The 19283-nt window shown below is 38.3% G+C and overlaps 1 protein-coding gene across 12 annotated transcripts in view; it reads left to right on the top strand.

The window, feature by feature from the left end:
* Window positions 1-19283, top strand: part of Phactr2 (phosphatase and actin regulator 2) — a 269022-nt gene that overhangs the window by 216503 nt on the left and 33236 nt on the right. For all 12 annotated transcript variants that reach the window (XM_078018989.1, XM_078018984.1, XM_078018987.1 and 9 more), the window contains 5 exons: window positions 164-698; window positions 6959-7161; window positions 8428-8584; window positions 13695-13750; window positions 18934-18995. In XM_078018989.1, coding sequence (XP_077875115.1) covers window positions 164-698; window positions 6959-7161; window positions 8428-8584; window positions 13695-13750; window positions 18934-18995 — 1013 coding nt within the window. The remainder of the gene's footprint in view (window positions 1-163; window positions 699-6958; window positions 7162-8427; window positions 8585-13694; window positions 13751-18933; window positions 18996-19283) is intronic.

Raw genomic sequence — 19283 nt, 5'->3', positions numbered from 1 at the left:
AGAGGACAAGAACACTATCATTACTAGCTAGTTTTCTTTCCTCCATTTATCCAGCAGATTTTAAGTAGAGCATTTTAAATGTCATTAACAATTCCAGCTTGGTTACTTTATTTAAAAAGCTTTGTCTTCTTTGATTTTTAATGCAAAAATTTCTCTATTTTAGCTGGTTCTTCTCATTCAAAAAAATCAACTGGCTCCAAAGCATCAGCCTCACCATCTACTTCATCCACCTCTTCTCGTCCCAAAACTTCTAAGGAGACAGTTAGTAGCAAAACAGGGACAGTGGGGACCGCAAAGGGCAAGAAAAAAGCTGGCAAGCAGCCGGTGACTTCTCGACTGTCCTCAGATACCACCGCTAGTACATCTGACCTTAAAGGAGAGCCTTCGGAGACTGGAGTGGAGAGTGCCACACCTGAGCAGACTGTCCCTGGGGCAGAGGAGCAGACCGTAGGCAAATCCAAGCCTACAGTTCCTCCACTCCCGGTGGCTTCTCCACCCTCCCCGCCCGCCCCTCCTCTGTTTCTTGAAGATCAGTGCATTGTTGCCTCAGATACTCCAGTTGTCCTGGTCAGCAGTGGCGCTGACCTGCCTGTCTCTGCCTTAGACCCGAGTCAGCTCCTTTGGACTGAAGAGCCGACCAACAGAACCACTCTCCACTCGGGCGCTGGTTTAAGTGTTGGCCGAGAAAATGCAAAATGGTAAGTCCGGGTGCCAACCCCCATGATGCATCTGAATGTTAAACATCAGTCAAGAAGTCAGGAATGATGGTGCACACCCGTAATCCCAGAGGCTCTGGAGGCTGAGGCAGGAGGATCATGAGTTCAAATAGAGCCTCAGCAACTTAGTGAGACCCTAAGCAACTTTGTGAGACCCTGTCTCTAAATAAAATATAAAAAGGGCTGGAGATGAGGCTCAGTGGATAAGTACCCCTGGGTTTTATCCCAAGTACCAAGAAAGAAAGAAAGAAAAGATCGGTGAAGTATTGTGTGAGAATGGAGGAGCCCTCCCTCTGTCATGTACTCTGGTGAACATTAGGTGAGCTCACTTTTGGCCACTGGTTTTTCTTAACCCTGCCCTGGGAATGCCATGAGCTGTGGAGACAATCACATTGATAATGGTGACAACACCAATTCTGTGATTTTCAAATGCATTCAGAGCACAGCTCGGCAGCCTTTTTTCTTGTCCCTAGACAGTTCCCTCCTCTTTTCTATGCTTATTTTAAATCTTTCTCACTTGGGTCCAGATTGCTCACCCACTCCTGCCCACCTTCATTTAGTTAAGTTATGTAGCCTTATTCTCTAAGAAAACTAAGACTGTCAGGAAAGAACTCTTTAAAATTCCAACTCGTTTTCTCCCAACTGTAGAGTGGCCCCCATCCTTACTCACTTACCTCCCCACCCAGCTGAGATTTCATCTCCTCTGTGAAGCTTTCCAATGCTTCTAGACAGAAGTGCTTGTTGCATTTTCCATACTCAGAAACCCCTCTTTCCCAACAGGAGGGACAGAACAAGCTAACATCTTATGTACCTCTCTGTCCCCAGCAGGCAGTATAGAGTGGAGTGTTCTGTGGGCACTAGGAATGTTTACTGATTTTTTAATAAAAATGAAGAAGTGGGCTAAGGAGATTGGTTATAGGGAACATCAGCCTACTCCAGTATGGTGGAGTAGTGTCAAAGATGAGATGGCCCTGAGGCTAGAGTTGATAAACAGATGATAACATAAGTTAAAAAGTCCAGTAGTCTTTCCTTCACTGAGGAAGGTTACCATGCAAACAGGCCAATGGACATAAGCCTTGGTGGATTAGTGGCCCCACCATTATCTAGTCGCACAAGCCAGAAACCTGGGGTTCAGCCTAGGCCCTCAGGATCCTTTCTTTATTCCTTACATCTGATCACTCACAAAGTCCTGTAAATATTCTACTCAAAGGTAAGTAAAACAGTTTATCCCTCCTGTCCCACAGGTCGGAAGAGAGGGCTATCAGTGTGTAGCTGATTCAATCATCAATTCTGTCTAGGGAAGGCTCAGAACTCTCATGTCTAATATCTTCTTTTCAGTTTCTAAGAATAAAACCTATAATCAGTTTTAAAATGTTTTAATAGGGTCTCTTTCAAAAAAAAATCTTTGTCATGTTAGACTATTTAAAAAATTACTGCATTAATTAGGTTGGTTTTGGTCAAGCCACCAAAGTATCAACTTTATTTAATTGCTGATAGTAATGATTTTCATTTTACTGAATTCTTAATGTCAGGAACTAAGCACTCTATATTTATCATCATTTAATTCCTGTAAATCTTCCCTGAAGTATTTATTTCATATTTTATCTATAAGAATATTGATATTGAGAGAAGTAAACTAGTTTGCCCAGGATTGCCCAGTTAACAGTGGCAAAGCCAGAATACAAACGTAGCACTGCCCACCAAATTCTAGGCTTTGAAGAATTTCACAAGTTTTCCAAAATAGTTGCTTTTCCTTCTACTGCTATTTCTTTCCTAATATATTCTTATTTCTTTATTTTCATCATTTTGTATAGTGTAATTTGAAGGAAAGATAAATAAAGGTCCAATTACAAATTATTTATCTGATATTTTAAAGCAATACAGGGAAGATATGGAAAGGAAATGAAATGGTTATGGTTAGTGTGTTTTGGGCTACTATAACAGAATACCTGAGATGGGGTAGTTTATAATGAACAGAAATGTATTGATTCTCAGCCTAGAGGCTGGAAATTTCAAGATCAAGTTTCCAACATTTGGCAAGGGCCTTCTCTCTGCCTCATTACATGGCAGAAGGTGGAAGGTCAAGCGCTCAAGAGCAAACCCTCTCCCTCAAGCCATTTTTGTAATGGTAATAATCTCTTCATTGGGGCTTTGTCCTTAAGATTCAGGTACCCCCCCATGAGACCTTATCTTCCAATGCTGTCATCTACAGGGTTAAATTTTTAAGATATGAATTCTGGGGGACCCATTCAAACCAGAGAAGTGTTCTTAATAGTTCCAGCACATAGCAAATGACTTCCTTTAATTGTAGTGAGTGGTTTTTTTTTAAAACATTGCTGTTATTTCCAACCTTAATACTGAACTTTATTCTTTCAGCATAGTTTTGGTTGGTCTTCTCTGTGTAGGCAATGTACTAAGCACCAGACATATAAAAGTGACCCAAACATGAGTAATTTTTATCAAAATATTGACTAGTGAGCCCAGGGAGTATAAATATTTCACACAACTTCTGAATTTTGGAAAATAGATTGAACATATACCTTAAAATACTGAAGAACAAGATATAAATCATATAAAATCTCCTTAGATAGTCTTAAGCATTCAGAAAGCCCATTTCCAAGAGTGACCTGACTTCCAGATCATTTTCACAAACATTTCGGGAGTGCACTTAACTGTACTGAGCTCTGTACTACGTGCCAGAGTTTAACATCTGTATTTAGCCTGAGTATGTGAAGATCTATCAGACAAAGGATCAGTTTCTATTTCTCCTAACACTAAATCACAAGGAGCAGACTTAGAGTATCATTAGACATTGAGGATATTTGTAATAGATGTCCTACCCATCAGGGTAACTCTAACAAATTCCTAGAAGAACTCAAAGAGATTTTCTTCTCTATATGTTCTTCAAAGAAAAAAAATTAAATTATAATTCATCCTACAGGGGTGGTTTGTGTTTGCTCTTGAATTAATGAATTTGGAGTAGGTAGTGTCTCAGATTTTCTTCCAAATTCTTCCCGTTTCAAGTGGATATTTGAATTAGAATTTTTGGCTCTTAGTCACCTGCTTTTCTTAGAACTCTCCTTGAGTTATATTTAGTCACCTAATGTGTGAAAATCCTGTCATTTTATGAAAAGACTTCTGTGTGGAATACAAATATCAGAACTTTAAAGAGGGCAAGTGGTATGTATAAAAATACCTCTTTCTATCCCATATTGCAGGGTGCTAACTGTTTGGTAGGTTTCCATTCATTGGCAGCTTCATCAGTAACACACAAGTCTTACATTACATGAAGCAGAAACTAATCAGCCCATTTTGAGGCCTTGTTCAAAGGTGACTTGTTGAGTCCATTCCACATTTGTGGCATGCACTATATTGTCCAGTGTGCCCAGGAATCAAAGGGGAAAAACATGAGCGCTAAGACATGAGTTAATTGACATAGATTAGAAGCATATTTAATGTGAAATATAACTTATAGCATTAATATAATTTTTTTCTTTTGGTTTGGTACTGAGGATTGAACCCAGGGCCACTTTACCACTGAGCAACATCCCCAGCCCTTTTAATTTTTTTATTTTGAAACAGGGTCTCACTAAGTTGTTGTGGTTGGCCTTGAATTTGCAATCTTTCTACCTTAGTTTCCTGAATGGCTGGAATTACAGGCATGCACCATTGTGCCTGGCTAATATAATAATGTAAAATAAAATATAATAATTAATAAATAGATTTAAGAGTCTTTAGTCTGGGTTCTAGCCTGGACTTGCTATCTTGATTAAGGTTCTCACTCATGGCCTTCCTTGGATCCATGAACTGTAAATTACCTGCCCTCCTTATAATGTAGAACACTTGAAAGTTGTAAATATTTCTGAATTACTTGCAAACTACAAAATATATTATAAAATGCAAATGGTGAGATTAAAATAATAATGTCATAATATTAATGTCATAATAGCAAACTCACACACAAACAAATAACAAGGCTCGACTCAGAAACATGTTTTGTTCTGCTGTATCTAGAAGGTGTTATTACATGTATCTTTTAAACATGCTGTGGTCACCTATAGTGGCAGTCTCTGCAAACAAAAATGGCTTCCAGTGAACTAAGCATCCAGACTGGGGGAAAGTTTTCCCACAAAAATTAGTCTTCTCTCATTTGAGATGAGACTTCCTGCTGTAGCCAGCAGTATAACGGTTCTTCAAAAAATTAAACATACCATTACACTATAATTCTGCAATTCCCCTTCTGTGTGTAAAGCCAAAAAAATTGAAAGCAGGGAATTGATTTTTTGTACCAGTGTTCCCAGCAGCCTCAGCCAAAACGTGGACACAATCCAGATGTCCATTGACAGATGAACAGATAAACAAAATGTGGTGTATACATTCCATGGCATATCATCCAGCCTTAAGGAGGAAAGGAATTCTGACACATGCTGTGATAGGAAAGAACCTCGCAAATCGAACACAAAAGAACACACACCGTGTAATTTCACTTGTATGAGGTACTTAAAATAGTTGAGTCATGAAGTCACAAAGTGAAATGGTGGTCGCCCAGGGCTGTCAATAGTGGGAATGGGGAGTAATTATCTAATGGATACAGAGTTTCGATCTGGGGAGATGAAAACAGTCTGGAGATGATTACACGATTATTAGGTATGTGTATCGAATGCCACTGAACTGCACACTTAAAAGTGTTTAAAATGGTATGTTTTATGTTATATATATTTTACAGAATAAAAAATTAGATTTCATGTATTTCTTCTTTGAGAACAAGAATTTAGGCTGCTAGATTTTCCTAGTTAAAAATAGAAAAATCTTGGAAGTGCTTAGGTTTATAACCACAAAGTAGAATTTTAAATACCTCATGTTCTGAAAAAGTTTACCTGTATTCGTTATTCAAAGCACTTTTTCTTTGGTTTTTTGTTTTTTTTTTTTTTTTTAGTCAGTGAGAACAGCAAACACATGTTTTCCACTAAATAGTCTTTCAGAAGTGTGACATCCAAATACAGATTCTTCTATTTATATCAGAAAGCAACTTGGGGAATCTTCTGTATCTTAAAATGACGATTATATTGTTTTTTTTGCATGAAATATTTTTGATGTTGAGTATATTTTTTATTCTAGTTTTTAAAAATTTATAAGTTTTATATATTTGTAGTAACTCTTTAAACCAGAGACTCTTACCTCACTAATTAACAGGAAATTATCACTTCCCTGAACATCATCTCTCTTCTGAAGAGTTCATTTAACTTCATATTCTCCATCCGATTATTACTCTAGTCCTGGGAGAAGCAGTTTTACCAATGAAGGAATGAAAGCACAGATAGGATAAAGGATTTTTGAACCCTGACACACTGGCTGGGACGAAAATGAGGTTTATTCACCTATTCATGAAAGAAGATGTACTTTCCTCTACCACTACTCTTCTGGGTGCTGCGGTGCACACAGTTATATGTCCCACTTGTTGAGTGAGGACCATGTGGAGGTGGACTGGGGGTTGGTCCAGGTGCAGTATGCTAAGGTGACTACCTTAAGAGCAGATGAGCAGGGCAAAGAACTCAACAGACCCAGAAAGTTTTTTGAAGATGCTGAGGCTTTAACTGAGACTCACAGGTCAAACAAAGTGCAGACAAAAAGTCAAATAATTGAGGAGCTTCTAGCCCATTATTCTTTGCATTGTGTCACCATTACTATGGAAATATCAATTAGCAAGATATAGTTTTACCTTATTCATTTTTACTCCTCCCCACGCCCCCCCCCCCGCCCCTTGGTATCAGGAATTAAACCCAGGGGTGCCTAACCACTGAGCCACATTCCCATCCTTTTTTTTTTTTTTTCTTTTCTTTTTATAAGACAGAGCATCCTAAGATGCTTAGGGCCTCACTAAGTTGCTGAGGTAGGCTTTGAACTTACCATCCTCTTGCCTCAGCCTCCCAAGTTGCTGGTATTATAGGTGTGCACCACCGCACCTGGCTACCTTGTTCATTTACTAATTATTAGACACCATCCGGTGAAGCTGTTTAGTGTTGCAGATGCAGAATGTAAGACCTGGAGAATGGAATAAGCCAGCACTCACTACTCTTCCATGTCAGTGACGTTAGCTGCCCCAGCTCTGTTTCTCCTCTCCCCAGTCTAAAGGAGACCCATGATAGATACTAGAGCTCCTTTCATGGAGTGGGTGGTCCCCAGAGTTGCTCTGAGCTTTGAGTCACCTCTGTGTTTTGTTTTTTTTTTTGTGCTCTGAACAGTTTTACAACCAAAGACGAGCTGGGGAAGGTGGACACTCAGCTGCTGACCCCTGAGCTGATGGAAGACTTTTCAGAGTCCTTCAGTGCCCCAGAGGACGAAGGCCCAAGGGAGTACCAGGCCAACGACTCCGACTCTGATGGGCCCATCTTGTATACCGATGATGACGAGGAAGAGGATGAGGACGAGGATGGCAGCGGAGAAAGTAAGACTATTTTCAAGAGATAGGGAGGATAGCAGGTAGTAAACATAGTGGCTGTGTGTTGGAATGAGCAAGAACTTGATTAGCAGCCAGACACCCCAAGACTTCACTCCCCTCATCTTCCTTTCTCAAGCTAGAAACATACTTTAGCTGGTGAGGTCCAGCTAAATTTTTAAAAAGACAACAGGGGTGGATCAGGCTTTGATTAATGAAGTAAACATGCATGTTAGTATCTGTATATAAAAAAATTAAAAAGATGCAAAGCTTTCTAATGGCAGAGTCCTTTTTCAGAAAGACCAAGCATGGCCCTTCTACCATGGGACCATTCTTGAAGATAGAGCAGCAAAGCGGGGGATTCACTGGCTGACCCTGGGAGAGTGTTAGAGAATTTCACTCATTTTATGCTGCAGTTTACTGAGAGAGGAGAAAAGAATGGGTCAGGAATGACAAATATCTTTTTTAGAATTAAAAAAAAAAATCACTCATCCACCATAGGCACAACTGTGAACCTTCTAAGAAGAAATGACACCACAGTGGAGCAAAGCCTACCATTTATGTGTTACTTGGAGAAGTGGAATGTGCTGTTTTTTTTATTTCCCCTTAGCTTTTGAGCAGGATGGCTTGAGGGGAATTCACTGTGAAATTTAATTTATAGATTATAAATACTTATTATTCTATTCATGACTAAACAGAAGTGTGTCGAATTCCCTCTAATTTGTACAGGGCAAAAAAAAAAAAATTGATACCCACCTGGTGTGAGCTATCATCTGCTGAGATTTTTCAGGGGCCCCTGTGTAACGGAGGGTTAACATATTTGTATAAATGGTAGGCTCTGCCAGCATCATGTCTGAGTGGAGGAAGGAAGGAGACAAGGATTAACTGTACAGTATGAGGAGAGGGGATAAGTTTCAAAACTTGAAAAGAAAGAAAAAGCATTGTGCAATCAGTAATTTCCATGATCCACCATATCAGCAAAATAAATTCCAACTATCTCTTTCCAAATAATGAGGTGACATGTCCAAGTTTTTTCATGGTGTCCCAATATTTTTCAGAACATTTAAAAAAAAAAAGATAGTCTTCAGTTCTTTCAAACTGAACTACATCCAACTCAAAATCCTCTCTTCCTTAGGTTAATTAAGATTCCCCTCTTGCATGTGGATAAAGAATTTGGCCTGGACCCTATTGAACGCCCACGCCACATGCAACCTGAGTGCTACAGGCTAAAACGCACTTTATCTGCATCTCTGCTCTTTTTCAATCAATCCTCAGGTGCTTTGGCGAGTAAGATACGACGAAGGGACACTCTTGCCATCAAACTTGGCAACAGGCCATCCAAGAAAGAACTAGAAGACAAAAACATCCTGCAGCGCACATCTGAAGAAGAGAGACAGGAACTCCGACATCAGATCGGAACCAAGCTCGTCAGGTAGTGGCCCAGGTCCTTATGCAGCTGGAACTGGCTCATGCTGGTCTTCCTCCCTGAGTTTCTTACCTGACTGGGACCATTGTGGCTTTCTTGTGTACAGGCACACTTGGCCCTCAGGCCTTGGCAAGTTGGTCTTGGAGAGCAAACCACTCAGAACCTGCCTTTTAGTTAGCCAGCCAGTGGCTTTGAGGTCATCAACCATAACTCTGAGGACCAGTTAGTGAATATTTTAGTCTCTGCTGGGCAGACGGTCTGTGTTGTAGCTACTCAACTGTGCTATTGTAATAGGAAAGCAGACATTAAAACAAAAAAACATATAAATGAATGAGAGGGAACATGTTTCAAAAAAACTTGATTGACTAAATAAGGTGGCCCACAGGACTGGGCCTGTGGACCACAGTTTGCCCAATCCTGGCCTACTCCATGGATGCACTGGCATTTCTGAGTGTCCTGAGGTTCTGCCCCGTGTGCTGTGAGACTATAGCAATGTTAGCCTGGATGTCCTGGCTTCATCTAGGTTGAGTAACCATTGCCCCCACGTCTCAACTTCCCCCTTTTAACTCCCAATAAGTGGGTCGTCTGCTATCTCTTTCTGCCTCCTGCCATTGTGTAGGACTTCCACTTTTGCCACTAGTGACTTTAGAAGTCCATTTACCTGGCAGTTTTAATTCCAGCCAATGCTCTCATTTTTTATTCTGTTGAAGCACATTTAAGAGCTGACTTCTGTCCCTCTGCGTACCTATCAGGGTGCATAGGGAGGAGAAGGGAACCATCTGGAATACCAGAGCAGGGTTTGGAGGTGGGAGGAAGCTGCTGTCCTGGCTTGGAAGTGGACCCTGCAGCACTGGAGAGCTGGTATAGGGTCTTCTGGAGGCCACAGGCTGTTGCTCTGCGAGATCTTGCTGTGGTAAGACACAGAGAATTTCAGAGGCAGCTGTGGTGCCCACCTGAAGGAAAGGTGCAGCCTCCCAGGGAATCTCAGAAGAGGCCTGAAGGTCCCTCTGCTCTGAGACACTTCCCGACCTCTAGGACTTTGGAAGCCGTTCAGAGTAGTTTACTGATCGATGATCTGTTTCTCACTCTAGTCTTTTCATTTCAATCGTAAACTTTGACCATTTCCTACTTCAGGAAAGAGCTAGCCAAGCTAAAAGAAACTAAAGGGATCTGCAGCATCAAGCAGAACAGACTTTACCTTCAGACTTGTCATCTTACTGAGTAAACACAGGGGCCTCTCTGAGGCCTGGGAGATTAAGGAAATTTCTGAAAGAGTTGCAGTTATTTGGTAGCAGGACAAGGGTTAGAATTTCTGTTCCTCAGTTCTCTGCCCAATCTGCTTTCTTATATATACTCTCCTATTTTGTACTTGTTGCACCATGTAAAAGAATATGCTTCTAGATTTTCGGAGTGTTTGTTTTATTGGCTTTGTTTATGTTTGGCCATACAGAAGAATTTAAAGAACAATATTTGCATGTAAGAATAATGCAAACTCATGCATATTCCTTAAAAATAAAAAATATCATGACAGCTTATCATAGTAAGGGGTAAGAAAGTGAAATATTATATGCTCATCTCAGTAAGCATCTGAAAATTTTAAAATTTTAAAGATAATTTTGTGTTGTAAATCCTAAATAAATCAGAAGTATAGGGTTTTTTTCCCCAAATTATTGCTCAATATTTTAGTATATGGAGAAACTATAAAATTATTTTCTTTAAAAATAGAAGCAAACAAAAAGTCCCTGCTCTTCTTATACTACAAGACTAGTGACAATCATTTCTAATGTAATGAAAGTTTAAATTATAAGAAGTACTGTTATACTTCATTATATACCTATAAAACTGAAAAACTACCAAAACTTTTTTACATGCTAATTTCAACAAGTTCACAGATGTAAGATTAATCTGTGAAAATCAACGTTATATCTGTATTATTATTGACACATAGCAAGAGAATCAAATGAATAAGGAAAATTACACTCACAATAGTAGCAACAAAGTACATTTTAAATACTCAGCTACTCATTTAACCTGAGGCCCCCAAAAAAATCTTCCTCCAGAAAATCATAATGGAAGGAATTAATAAATGGAGAGAGAAAGAGTAAACATTTTTATCAGTGAGGAAAATTTAGTGGGCTGGTTGATCAGGAGTGTGGGTGGCATGAAGTACCACAGGACTTTATTTATCACCTGAGGATTGATAAAGTACATGTACTTGACAGAATCAGGACATCAATAAAGTATTCGTTCCACAAAATGAAACCAAACAGGAATAAATGTCACCTCTCCCGACGTGGGCCAAAGAAAAATCATCTACAGAGACAAGATGAGGTGTCCTCCACTCAGGTTTTGGAAGATGTTCAAGGCTGTGATAAACTTAATAAGAACCATTGTGAGATGTGTCTGCTCAAATCAGTGTGTGGGCTGGGGAGGCAGCCAGTGGTAAAGCACTTGGCTAGTGTGCAGAAGGCCCTGGGTTTGATCCCCAACATAAAAAATAAAAGAAAGGAAAAGGAATAAATACCAGGGTGTGGACGTATTTAGAACTTATTTTAAAATACTTTCAGAAACTCAGTATGGAAAACAAGGAAAGAGCCCCTGCTTGGATCCACTCCTAAAACAAGTGACTATCCCGGGAGCTTGCAAGGATTTAGATAAAGTGATACACTTAAGGCTCTTTAGTGCCTGGATCAGTAAGGGCTCAACAGAATTTAATGTTTCTCATTATAAACTTAAATTATTATACATCTATTAAACTAGTAAAGCACATTTAAAACTAAACTCAATGTTGGAAAGTTTATAGAGAAATAGGACACAGGTACATTCTTGCTCAGTATTTTTGAAGAATGGTTTCACAGTATGATAAGAGAATTATAAGTCAGTCTAATTTCTTTGCATGGTAATTCTATTTGGAGATATATATAAAAAGGAAATATTCCAGAAGGATTTTTTAAAACCATGTTTATAAAGATACTTCTTACAAGCTTCCTTATATAGCAATGAGAAAACAAACCAAATGCTCAAAAATGAAGGACTGATAAAAAAACATTGTGAAAAATTGTCCCCATGCAATCCCATAGGGCATCGTTTCATCAAGGATTCCTGGAGGTATGGGAGCCTGGGAATGGAGGTGTGTATTTGTGGTGGATGGGCGAAAGCTTCCCATCCCAGGTCTAGTCATCCAATGGAGACAGTACCTCTTGCTTTTGTGAATTAGAACTCACTACAACCCCCAAAATTCAAAAGCCTTTGTAAACAAACACAAAGTAGAATGTTTGCCATTATTAAGATGTAAATTTTACAGAATTGTTTTCCAACACACACAGCACATCTAATCCCTGTCATTCAAAGATAACTCACCCACAGGTCCAGCCTTAGGAAACAGACATCAAAGCCAAAGGCCACAGATGGGAATCGTGACTCTAGTGTTCACTAGGCAAGTTAATTAATACCTCATTTCCTCATCTATAACGTAGGAGCTGGCTGCTACCTTGCTAAATCGTTGTGAGGACTCTTGATAGTACACGTTAAGCACCTAGCACAATACCTGGGACTTTAAAAGTTTGAATAAAAGGTAGCTGTGATTGTCTTTATGATTTACTGTTTTCATGGATGTATAGTCTTGAGTAACCATTGTGTGGGGGGAAAGAATCAGGAAGGTTTAATTCTTACAGGACAGGACAAACACCTACCTTCAGGAGACTGATTTAACCATTTGCAGGGTTTTAGTAGCTGGAGAAGGAAAGAAAGGCATTGGTGAAGGAGGAAACAAGCTTAAGTACAAGAGGGGTGATACAGGTGTGATTGGATACAGAGCCCAATATACTGGTAGCACAGGACACATGGGTAGGAGAGGAGCATGAAATATAGTGCAGTGATGTCCCCTGGGTTCTTTTGTGGGTTCAGCTACTCAACTTAGTTTCAAGGTAGCTCTGATAAAGATTAATTTTTAACAAAAATTTTAATCACACATTTAAAATGTCACTAATCTCATTTATTCATCGTCTTTCTATGAGAGTCATAACATTTCAAATTAGTCATATATTATAGTAAAATTACCTTTCAAGTATATTAGTCTAAGTTGTACAAACTTAACCTACATCCTGAGGAAGTTTTTTCCTTACTAACAACAAATTAATCATAGGAATAAGACTGAGAATAAGGGATTTATGAGGATATACTGCTCTCATGTACAAATAGATAACTCCTAATCCCAAATGAGCCTTGGTTATCTTAAAGGCAGACAATATATCTTGAAGATTACATTATATGTAAATATTCATTTGAGGTCCCGGAAGCAGCATTTCACTTAAACCCCTGTGCAGCATAGATTAAGTGATTTCTAAATGGGCATGAACTCTTGAGCAGCAGCTAATTTTTAGACTTGAATGACCGCATGTTAATTAGGCTGTCAGCTAAACTCTTGTGGGAGATCAAAACGTACAGTGGTTCTAACAAGGCTTCACCTAACTGTCCAGAGGTGGCCGGCCACGCATCATGGCTGGGAATCATGGCTCCCAAAGACTAGCACCCAGATTCATTCTGTTTCATTGATCTCCTGTCCCCTTGGACAGTTTCCTCTGCATGCTCAAAGCTGGATTACGCCACCATGTTTTAAATTCTGTCCTGTAGAAGAGGGAAAGAGAAAGAAGGGAACACATTCAGTCATTTTAAGGGTAAAAAGAAGAACTTACAGACATCATCCAGCTCACACTCCATAGCAGAATTCAACACTCCACGGCAGAATTCAAATCACATCTCCACACTTGGCTGCAGTCCAGGAGACTGAGGTCTGCAGCCAGGTACCCAGCTAAAACTTAGGAAGTTCTGTTACTCAGAGGAAGACAGAATGGATAATGGGGGTAGTTATCAGTGTCAGCCACAATCTGGGGTCTGTGAACGGGTAAAAGGGACAGCTTTATTTCATAGCTGTGAAAAATGGAATTTTTTAAACGAACCACACCATTATGTATAACTATAAGTCCTAATAAAAGCATAACAGAATGGATTTTTTATTTCTCAACTAGTGATAAAAACAATCTAGCTTTGTTTCATGTTGCATCTCCATTAAAGGAACCTCGTTTGTAACCTGTAGTGTATTCTTCTTGTCATCTAGGAGACTCAGCCAGAGGCCCACAACTGAAGAATTAGAGCAAAGAAATATCTTAAGACGTGAGTATCCTCTGCTGTTCAGAAATTCCTTGTGTACTCGTTCTTTAGACCATCCACTTGCAGGGAGGCAACCATCACATATTAGTTTACTAACAACTGACTGGACAGTCTATTTATGTCCCATCTCTATGTAGCTGTTCATGTATTTAAGAAATAATATTTTAATTTTACGTTTCCTTTGATGGCATTGAGTCTGAGAGCCTACAGGCTGGAATCGTGGCAATAACAATTGTTTTTAAGAAAGATGGAATATATTCCTTATATTCTTCCCACCAGATATTAAGTGGAAGAAGTGCTGTAGTGCACTGGCAAATAACTGTCAAAGAAAAGGCCAAAGAATCCACAAGGAAATGAATCAAGCCTTCCCATCTTACCATTAATAATATACATTGTTGCTAGGCTTAACAAATTACTTAATTTAAAACAAAATTTTGGTCAGAGGACTTTTGCAGTGCATTTCATTTTCCTTTGTTGTGATAACTAACTCTGCTTCCCTCTTGAGATATTTATAGTTTCTTGGCCCTTAAAGAGTTCTTCATTCATTTTCCTACTTTATTTTTCCATTTTATTTTTCTTTCTAGTCTTTTTGACAGGATAGTATATGGAACTCTAATAGAAACGAGGTTTGTGCTGCCCTTGTGTATCGATGTGCTTACTAACTTCAGAGAGGTCAGAAATGGATATTTTTAAATGGAGCCTAGATGCAGTTTTATTTACCAACTACAGTTTCTAAAAGCTTTTTATTGTATGAAGTATCAAAGAACAGGGATAGATAGAACTCCGGATAGTAGTGCAATAGTAATGAGCTGCTGGTGAGAGAAAGATCCTTTTCAACCAGGCTTACAGAGTTCTCTTGGCTTGCTGGATGACCTATACTCTCCAGCCTAAGTTATTTTCTTTTCTGAAGGAAAGATTTTTTTGTAGCATATTTATACTACAGTTGCCATAGCTAAAGCAACCCAACAATAAAGATGTAATATAAGAGAACTACATCCTCCGGTCTATGGGAACTTTTTCTTATGATGCTTTTCTTCTGGTTGTTTGTAAGCATAACTGGAATAGAACCCAAGAAAGGATATAAGTGCCTATCAGTGTATAGAAGTGTTAGTCTGAAAGAAGAAAAAAAATATGGCTAGAAATGGGTAAATTTGGGGCTGGGGTTGTGGCTGAGTGGTAGAGCACTTGCTTCGTGTGGTTGAGGCACTGGATTTGATCCTCAGCACCACATAAAAATAAACAAATAAAATGAAGGTATTGTGTGTATATGTGTGTGTGTGTGTGTGTGTGTATATGTGTGTGTGTTAAAAAAAGAAAGAAAAGGATAAATTTGTGTTTTGACCTTTTGGAAGAATGATGAAAACAACATCTAATTTTGACAAAGAAACAAAATCCCAAAGCTTCACTGTTTTCAATAATAGGTTCCTGGGAAGCATTTGTTGAATCAAGTTTTAAATAAACTCAAATTTTGCAGACTGTAAGCTCCTAAAACCCAGAGATTAGGTCTCCCTGGATGCCTGATGCAATACCTAGAAAAGAAAAAAAAAAAAAGGGCCAAGAAAATTCTGGGTAATTCTTTCCTGCTCCTGTGAGACTAATGTGCCAAACCACACTGAAGTTTGGTTATTTGAGGAACTGTTTCATGGATCCGGAAATTTATTGCATGTTGATCTTAAGTGCTGTGTTGGCTTAGTACCCTCTGTTTTCCTGGAGGTTCGGGAAAGAGTGAAACACCAAAGTCAACTTCAGATTTGACTCCAGCTCTTTTTGCTTCCTTCTAAGTTCGTGTTGATTCTGGAAACAAAAGGCACATTTCCAGTCTGGAGAGGCTGATAACTGGCTCATGATCTCCTGACACAGGATGCTGTGGCCAAGGGAAGCAGACAAGAACTGGTAGAAGTTCTGTTCACCAGTTTTCCCAAGCTTTCCACTGTAATCACGGGGACTGAATGGCTTCATTTGCAAAACACTCTGCTCAGCCCATTGCTTCTGGGTTCTTCCACACTGTGTGCTCTTGTTTGTATGTTTTACCCCCGGTTTTCACCTCCAGCAACAATGACCATCTGTTCCAAGAAAAATCTATGTGTGATGTGGTATTGTTTTTAAGACACATATTTTAACTAGGTGATCTTTTCATGACAGAGTAGGAAACTAATTCATAAAACATTCAACATTTCTCAGATCAGAAACCATCACTGCTCTAATAAGCAGGAGTGAGCTGACAGTAAATGCTGATAGCTTTCATCAGAGTCCACAGGACAAGTTATGTTCTATTTCTTAGGGTCATGTCCCATTTCACTCCTTCCTTGATTTCTGTCCACCCACTGATCCAGCTACATACATACATATACACATTTATATGCCATATATATTACGTATACCAAATTTTTATGTGTACTTTCATTTGTTCAAAATACTCCCATGGAAGCATGTATAAAGCAAAAAGAGGAAAAAACAACAACAAAAAATGTGGCTTTTTTTTTTTTTTAGCTCATTTTGTCTGAATTAATGACTCAAGAATATAACAATACTCCAGTTGCTGGTATTTCTGTACTTTTCTTTCTTCTTTTCTTAGCTCATCCATAAAATGCTCAGGCAACTCCCACTAGCCAGGCAGTTTCCGTAGTGCCCACTGCTCTTAGACCCCAGGCATTGTTTGTGTGTTGATGGGAAATGTTTCCTGCGGCTGTCTGAAGGGTGCGCCCCTCTGCTCTGATGAGAGGTACTGAGAGCAGGATTTATCAATAAGCCCCATCACTTCCTTCATGAATTCCCCTCTGTTTGTTTAAAGTGACCAGGAAAGTTTACATTTTGCTCTACAATTAGTCCTCTGATGAATCAAAGAGTGAAGGAAACATGCAAAAAACATGATGACTTTTTAAATACCAAGCTTAAGGCTTAACCCTGACTCTTTGCAAGAGATTTTACAGTGACTCTTCAATAAGATGCAGAAGAATGATCTAGTTGGCTTCCCTCCACCTCACCCGCTTCCTCTAATTTCTTTAGAAGTACAATTTCCAACGTGGGAAACGTAAGGAAGCCAGTTCCTGATGTCAGAAAAGAATTCCCAGATGGTAAAATCCTGTTTACTTAATTCCCCAACTGCAACTGGCTTTCTTAAAAAAAAAAAAAAAAAAAAAAAAATCACTGGCTGTCACCTAGTGGTACAATGGCCTTAACTAATATTCCCTTCCAAGAAATGTCATTTTATGTATTAAATGAAAATTACAGTATATTAGCTTTGAGATGTATTAGATTAAAAAAAAAAGTCTTTGAAAAGTACCTTAAAAAAATATAGCATAAGGACTGGGTAGGAAGAGTTGACTAAAATGTCCTAAGGGTTATATTTTTCTTTTTATTAATAATATTATCAAAGCTCTTACCTTGTAAAACTCTGGTTTCAATCACATAAATCACAAGTTTGTCATTTGTCTATTATGTATAATTGATAGTCCACAAACTTTATCCAATTCATATAAGGTAATCACTTGAACCTATGTTATATTGTAAGAGTAAGTATACATGCTTTACTTCATTATGAAAAACCTACAGTGTATTCATGGTAAAGAAATTAAACTGTAATCAAACTTGTTTGGTACTTATAGGCACTTTATGCATTTTTTGTCCTGTGCGTGATTTCAGTTATATTCAGTTATACTGTCTAAATCACCAGACTGATCATCTTTTTTCTTACAAATTAGTATTTCAGAAGAATGTAGAAACTTTTTCCTATCTAAAGGAGGAAAATTCATAGATATTCCCTGTTTAGATTGGGGGTATAGCTCAGTGGGTAGAGTACTTGCCTCTCATGCACAAGGCTCTGGGTTCAATCCCAGCACCAACAAAAAAAAAAAAAAAAAAAAAAAAAGAGGGAGAGAGAAAAAATTACCCTGTTTATTTAACAAATATAGATGTTGCAAATATTAAATGGTAATATTTTATTCATGATACAAATAATCTTAATGATGGGAAGCCTATTTGAATTCTTAAAACAAATATAATTAAGGCTGAAGATATATAGCTCAGTTGGTAGAGTGCTTGCCTCACATGCACAAGGCCCTGGGTTCAATCACTGGCAACACACACACACACACACACACACAAATATATTTTTTTTCGTAGATTTTTTTCTTCTTTAGCTTTCTAGTTGATCCCTTATACAATGTGACTTTTTTTCCATTGAATTCATGATATCACTTTCTGAAAGATGATCTTTGATAAGCATTAGTATCTAAAAAGTAAAATCTGTGTTTACTTGTCCACCAGAGGATGAGCTCCAGGAAGCAAGAAAGAAGTTCCTTAAATAAGCACCCAATAAAAGCTGAAAGGGTGTTTGTTTCTTTAAAAGTTCTGAACTTTTTTTAAAATCCCATCTGTTGGACAGCATTAAGTTGTACTACTTGGTGAAGCACTACAGAAAGAGAAGACTCTGGAAAGTTAAAGTCACAAGAAAATAAATAATTTCTACCCACAGTACACCATAACCCCATTCAGAACATTCTGGTTTGAAAGTAAAGCCCAAAGAAATGCTTACATTCAGCTTCTATGGAAACCAAGGAAGACAGATCAAATATTTTGGTTGGACTTGAATGGAAAGCAGCAGTTCAGACATGCATTGGATGGTTTTAATTTGCTCTTTTAATATGTCTCAGATTTTTTACATAAAGGCCAGATCCAGAAGTAAAGTTTGATCTGAATTCTGGTAAATTGTGCTTTTAAGCCCATGAGATGTTCAGCAATAGAAGGCTTTCACCAGATTCTAAGCACTCCTAGGGATTTTCAGAATAGAACAAGGAATCTGGAAGTAAAAATAAGTTAAAGTTAGTAACAAATCCTGCAAAGGAAAGAGTTATATACACATATATGCATGTAGTGTGTGTGTGTGTGTGTGTGTGTGTGTGTATGTGTGTGTGTGTCTGTGTCTGTGTCTCTGTGTGTGTGTGTCTGTGTCTGTGTCTGTGTGTGTGTGTGTGTCTGTGTGTGACTGGTCTTTCTGCAAAATCTTTTGACAGCTTTTTAAAGATATCAATGAAGTGCTCAACCAGTATCAGGTAGATTCTAGTAATTGTGGCCTGGTAGACTTTTCTGATTGTAAAATTATCTGTAGTAATTTTAAAATTATAAAATTACTTATATAATTGTAAAATTATCTAAATCATTTTGCCTTTCCCCCCATTCATAAACAGAAAAGAATGAAGAAGAAGAACAAGAAGCAAAAATGGAACTTAAACGCAGGCTCAGCCGAAAGGTGATGACAGTGTGGCTGCTAATGAGCATTCATGTTGTGGGATATACGGGATATACTTTGTTGTTTGTGTGTTTTTTTTTTTAATATATATCCACTTTCTTCAAATCTGATGTTGAGGAATAATTATTCCTATTAGTCTACTAAGTAATTGTAGACACTAAAACCAATGCAATGTATATGAAATGAATTCACTTAAATTTACATGTTAATTTCAAAAAGTTATTAATCAAAGGTTTTAAGTTGCATTTACTATGAAAAAAATATATTCTATGTAAAAATTTAAAAATA

The sequence above is a fragment of the Ictidomys tridecemlineatus genome, chromosome 8 (assembly GCF_052094955.1).
Source record: "Ictidomys tridecemlineatus isolate mIctTri1 chromosome 8, mIctTri1.hap1, whole genome shotgun sequence".
In the NCBI taxonomy this organism is placed as follows: domain Eukaryota; kingdom Metazoa; phylum Chordata; class Mammalia; order Rodentia; family Sciuridae; genus Ictidomys; species Ictidomys tridecemlineatus.
This window is presented reverse-complemented; position numbering and strand designations above follow the sequence as displayed.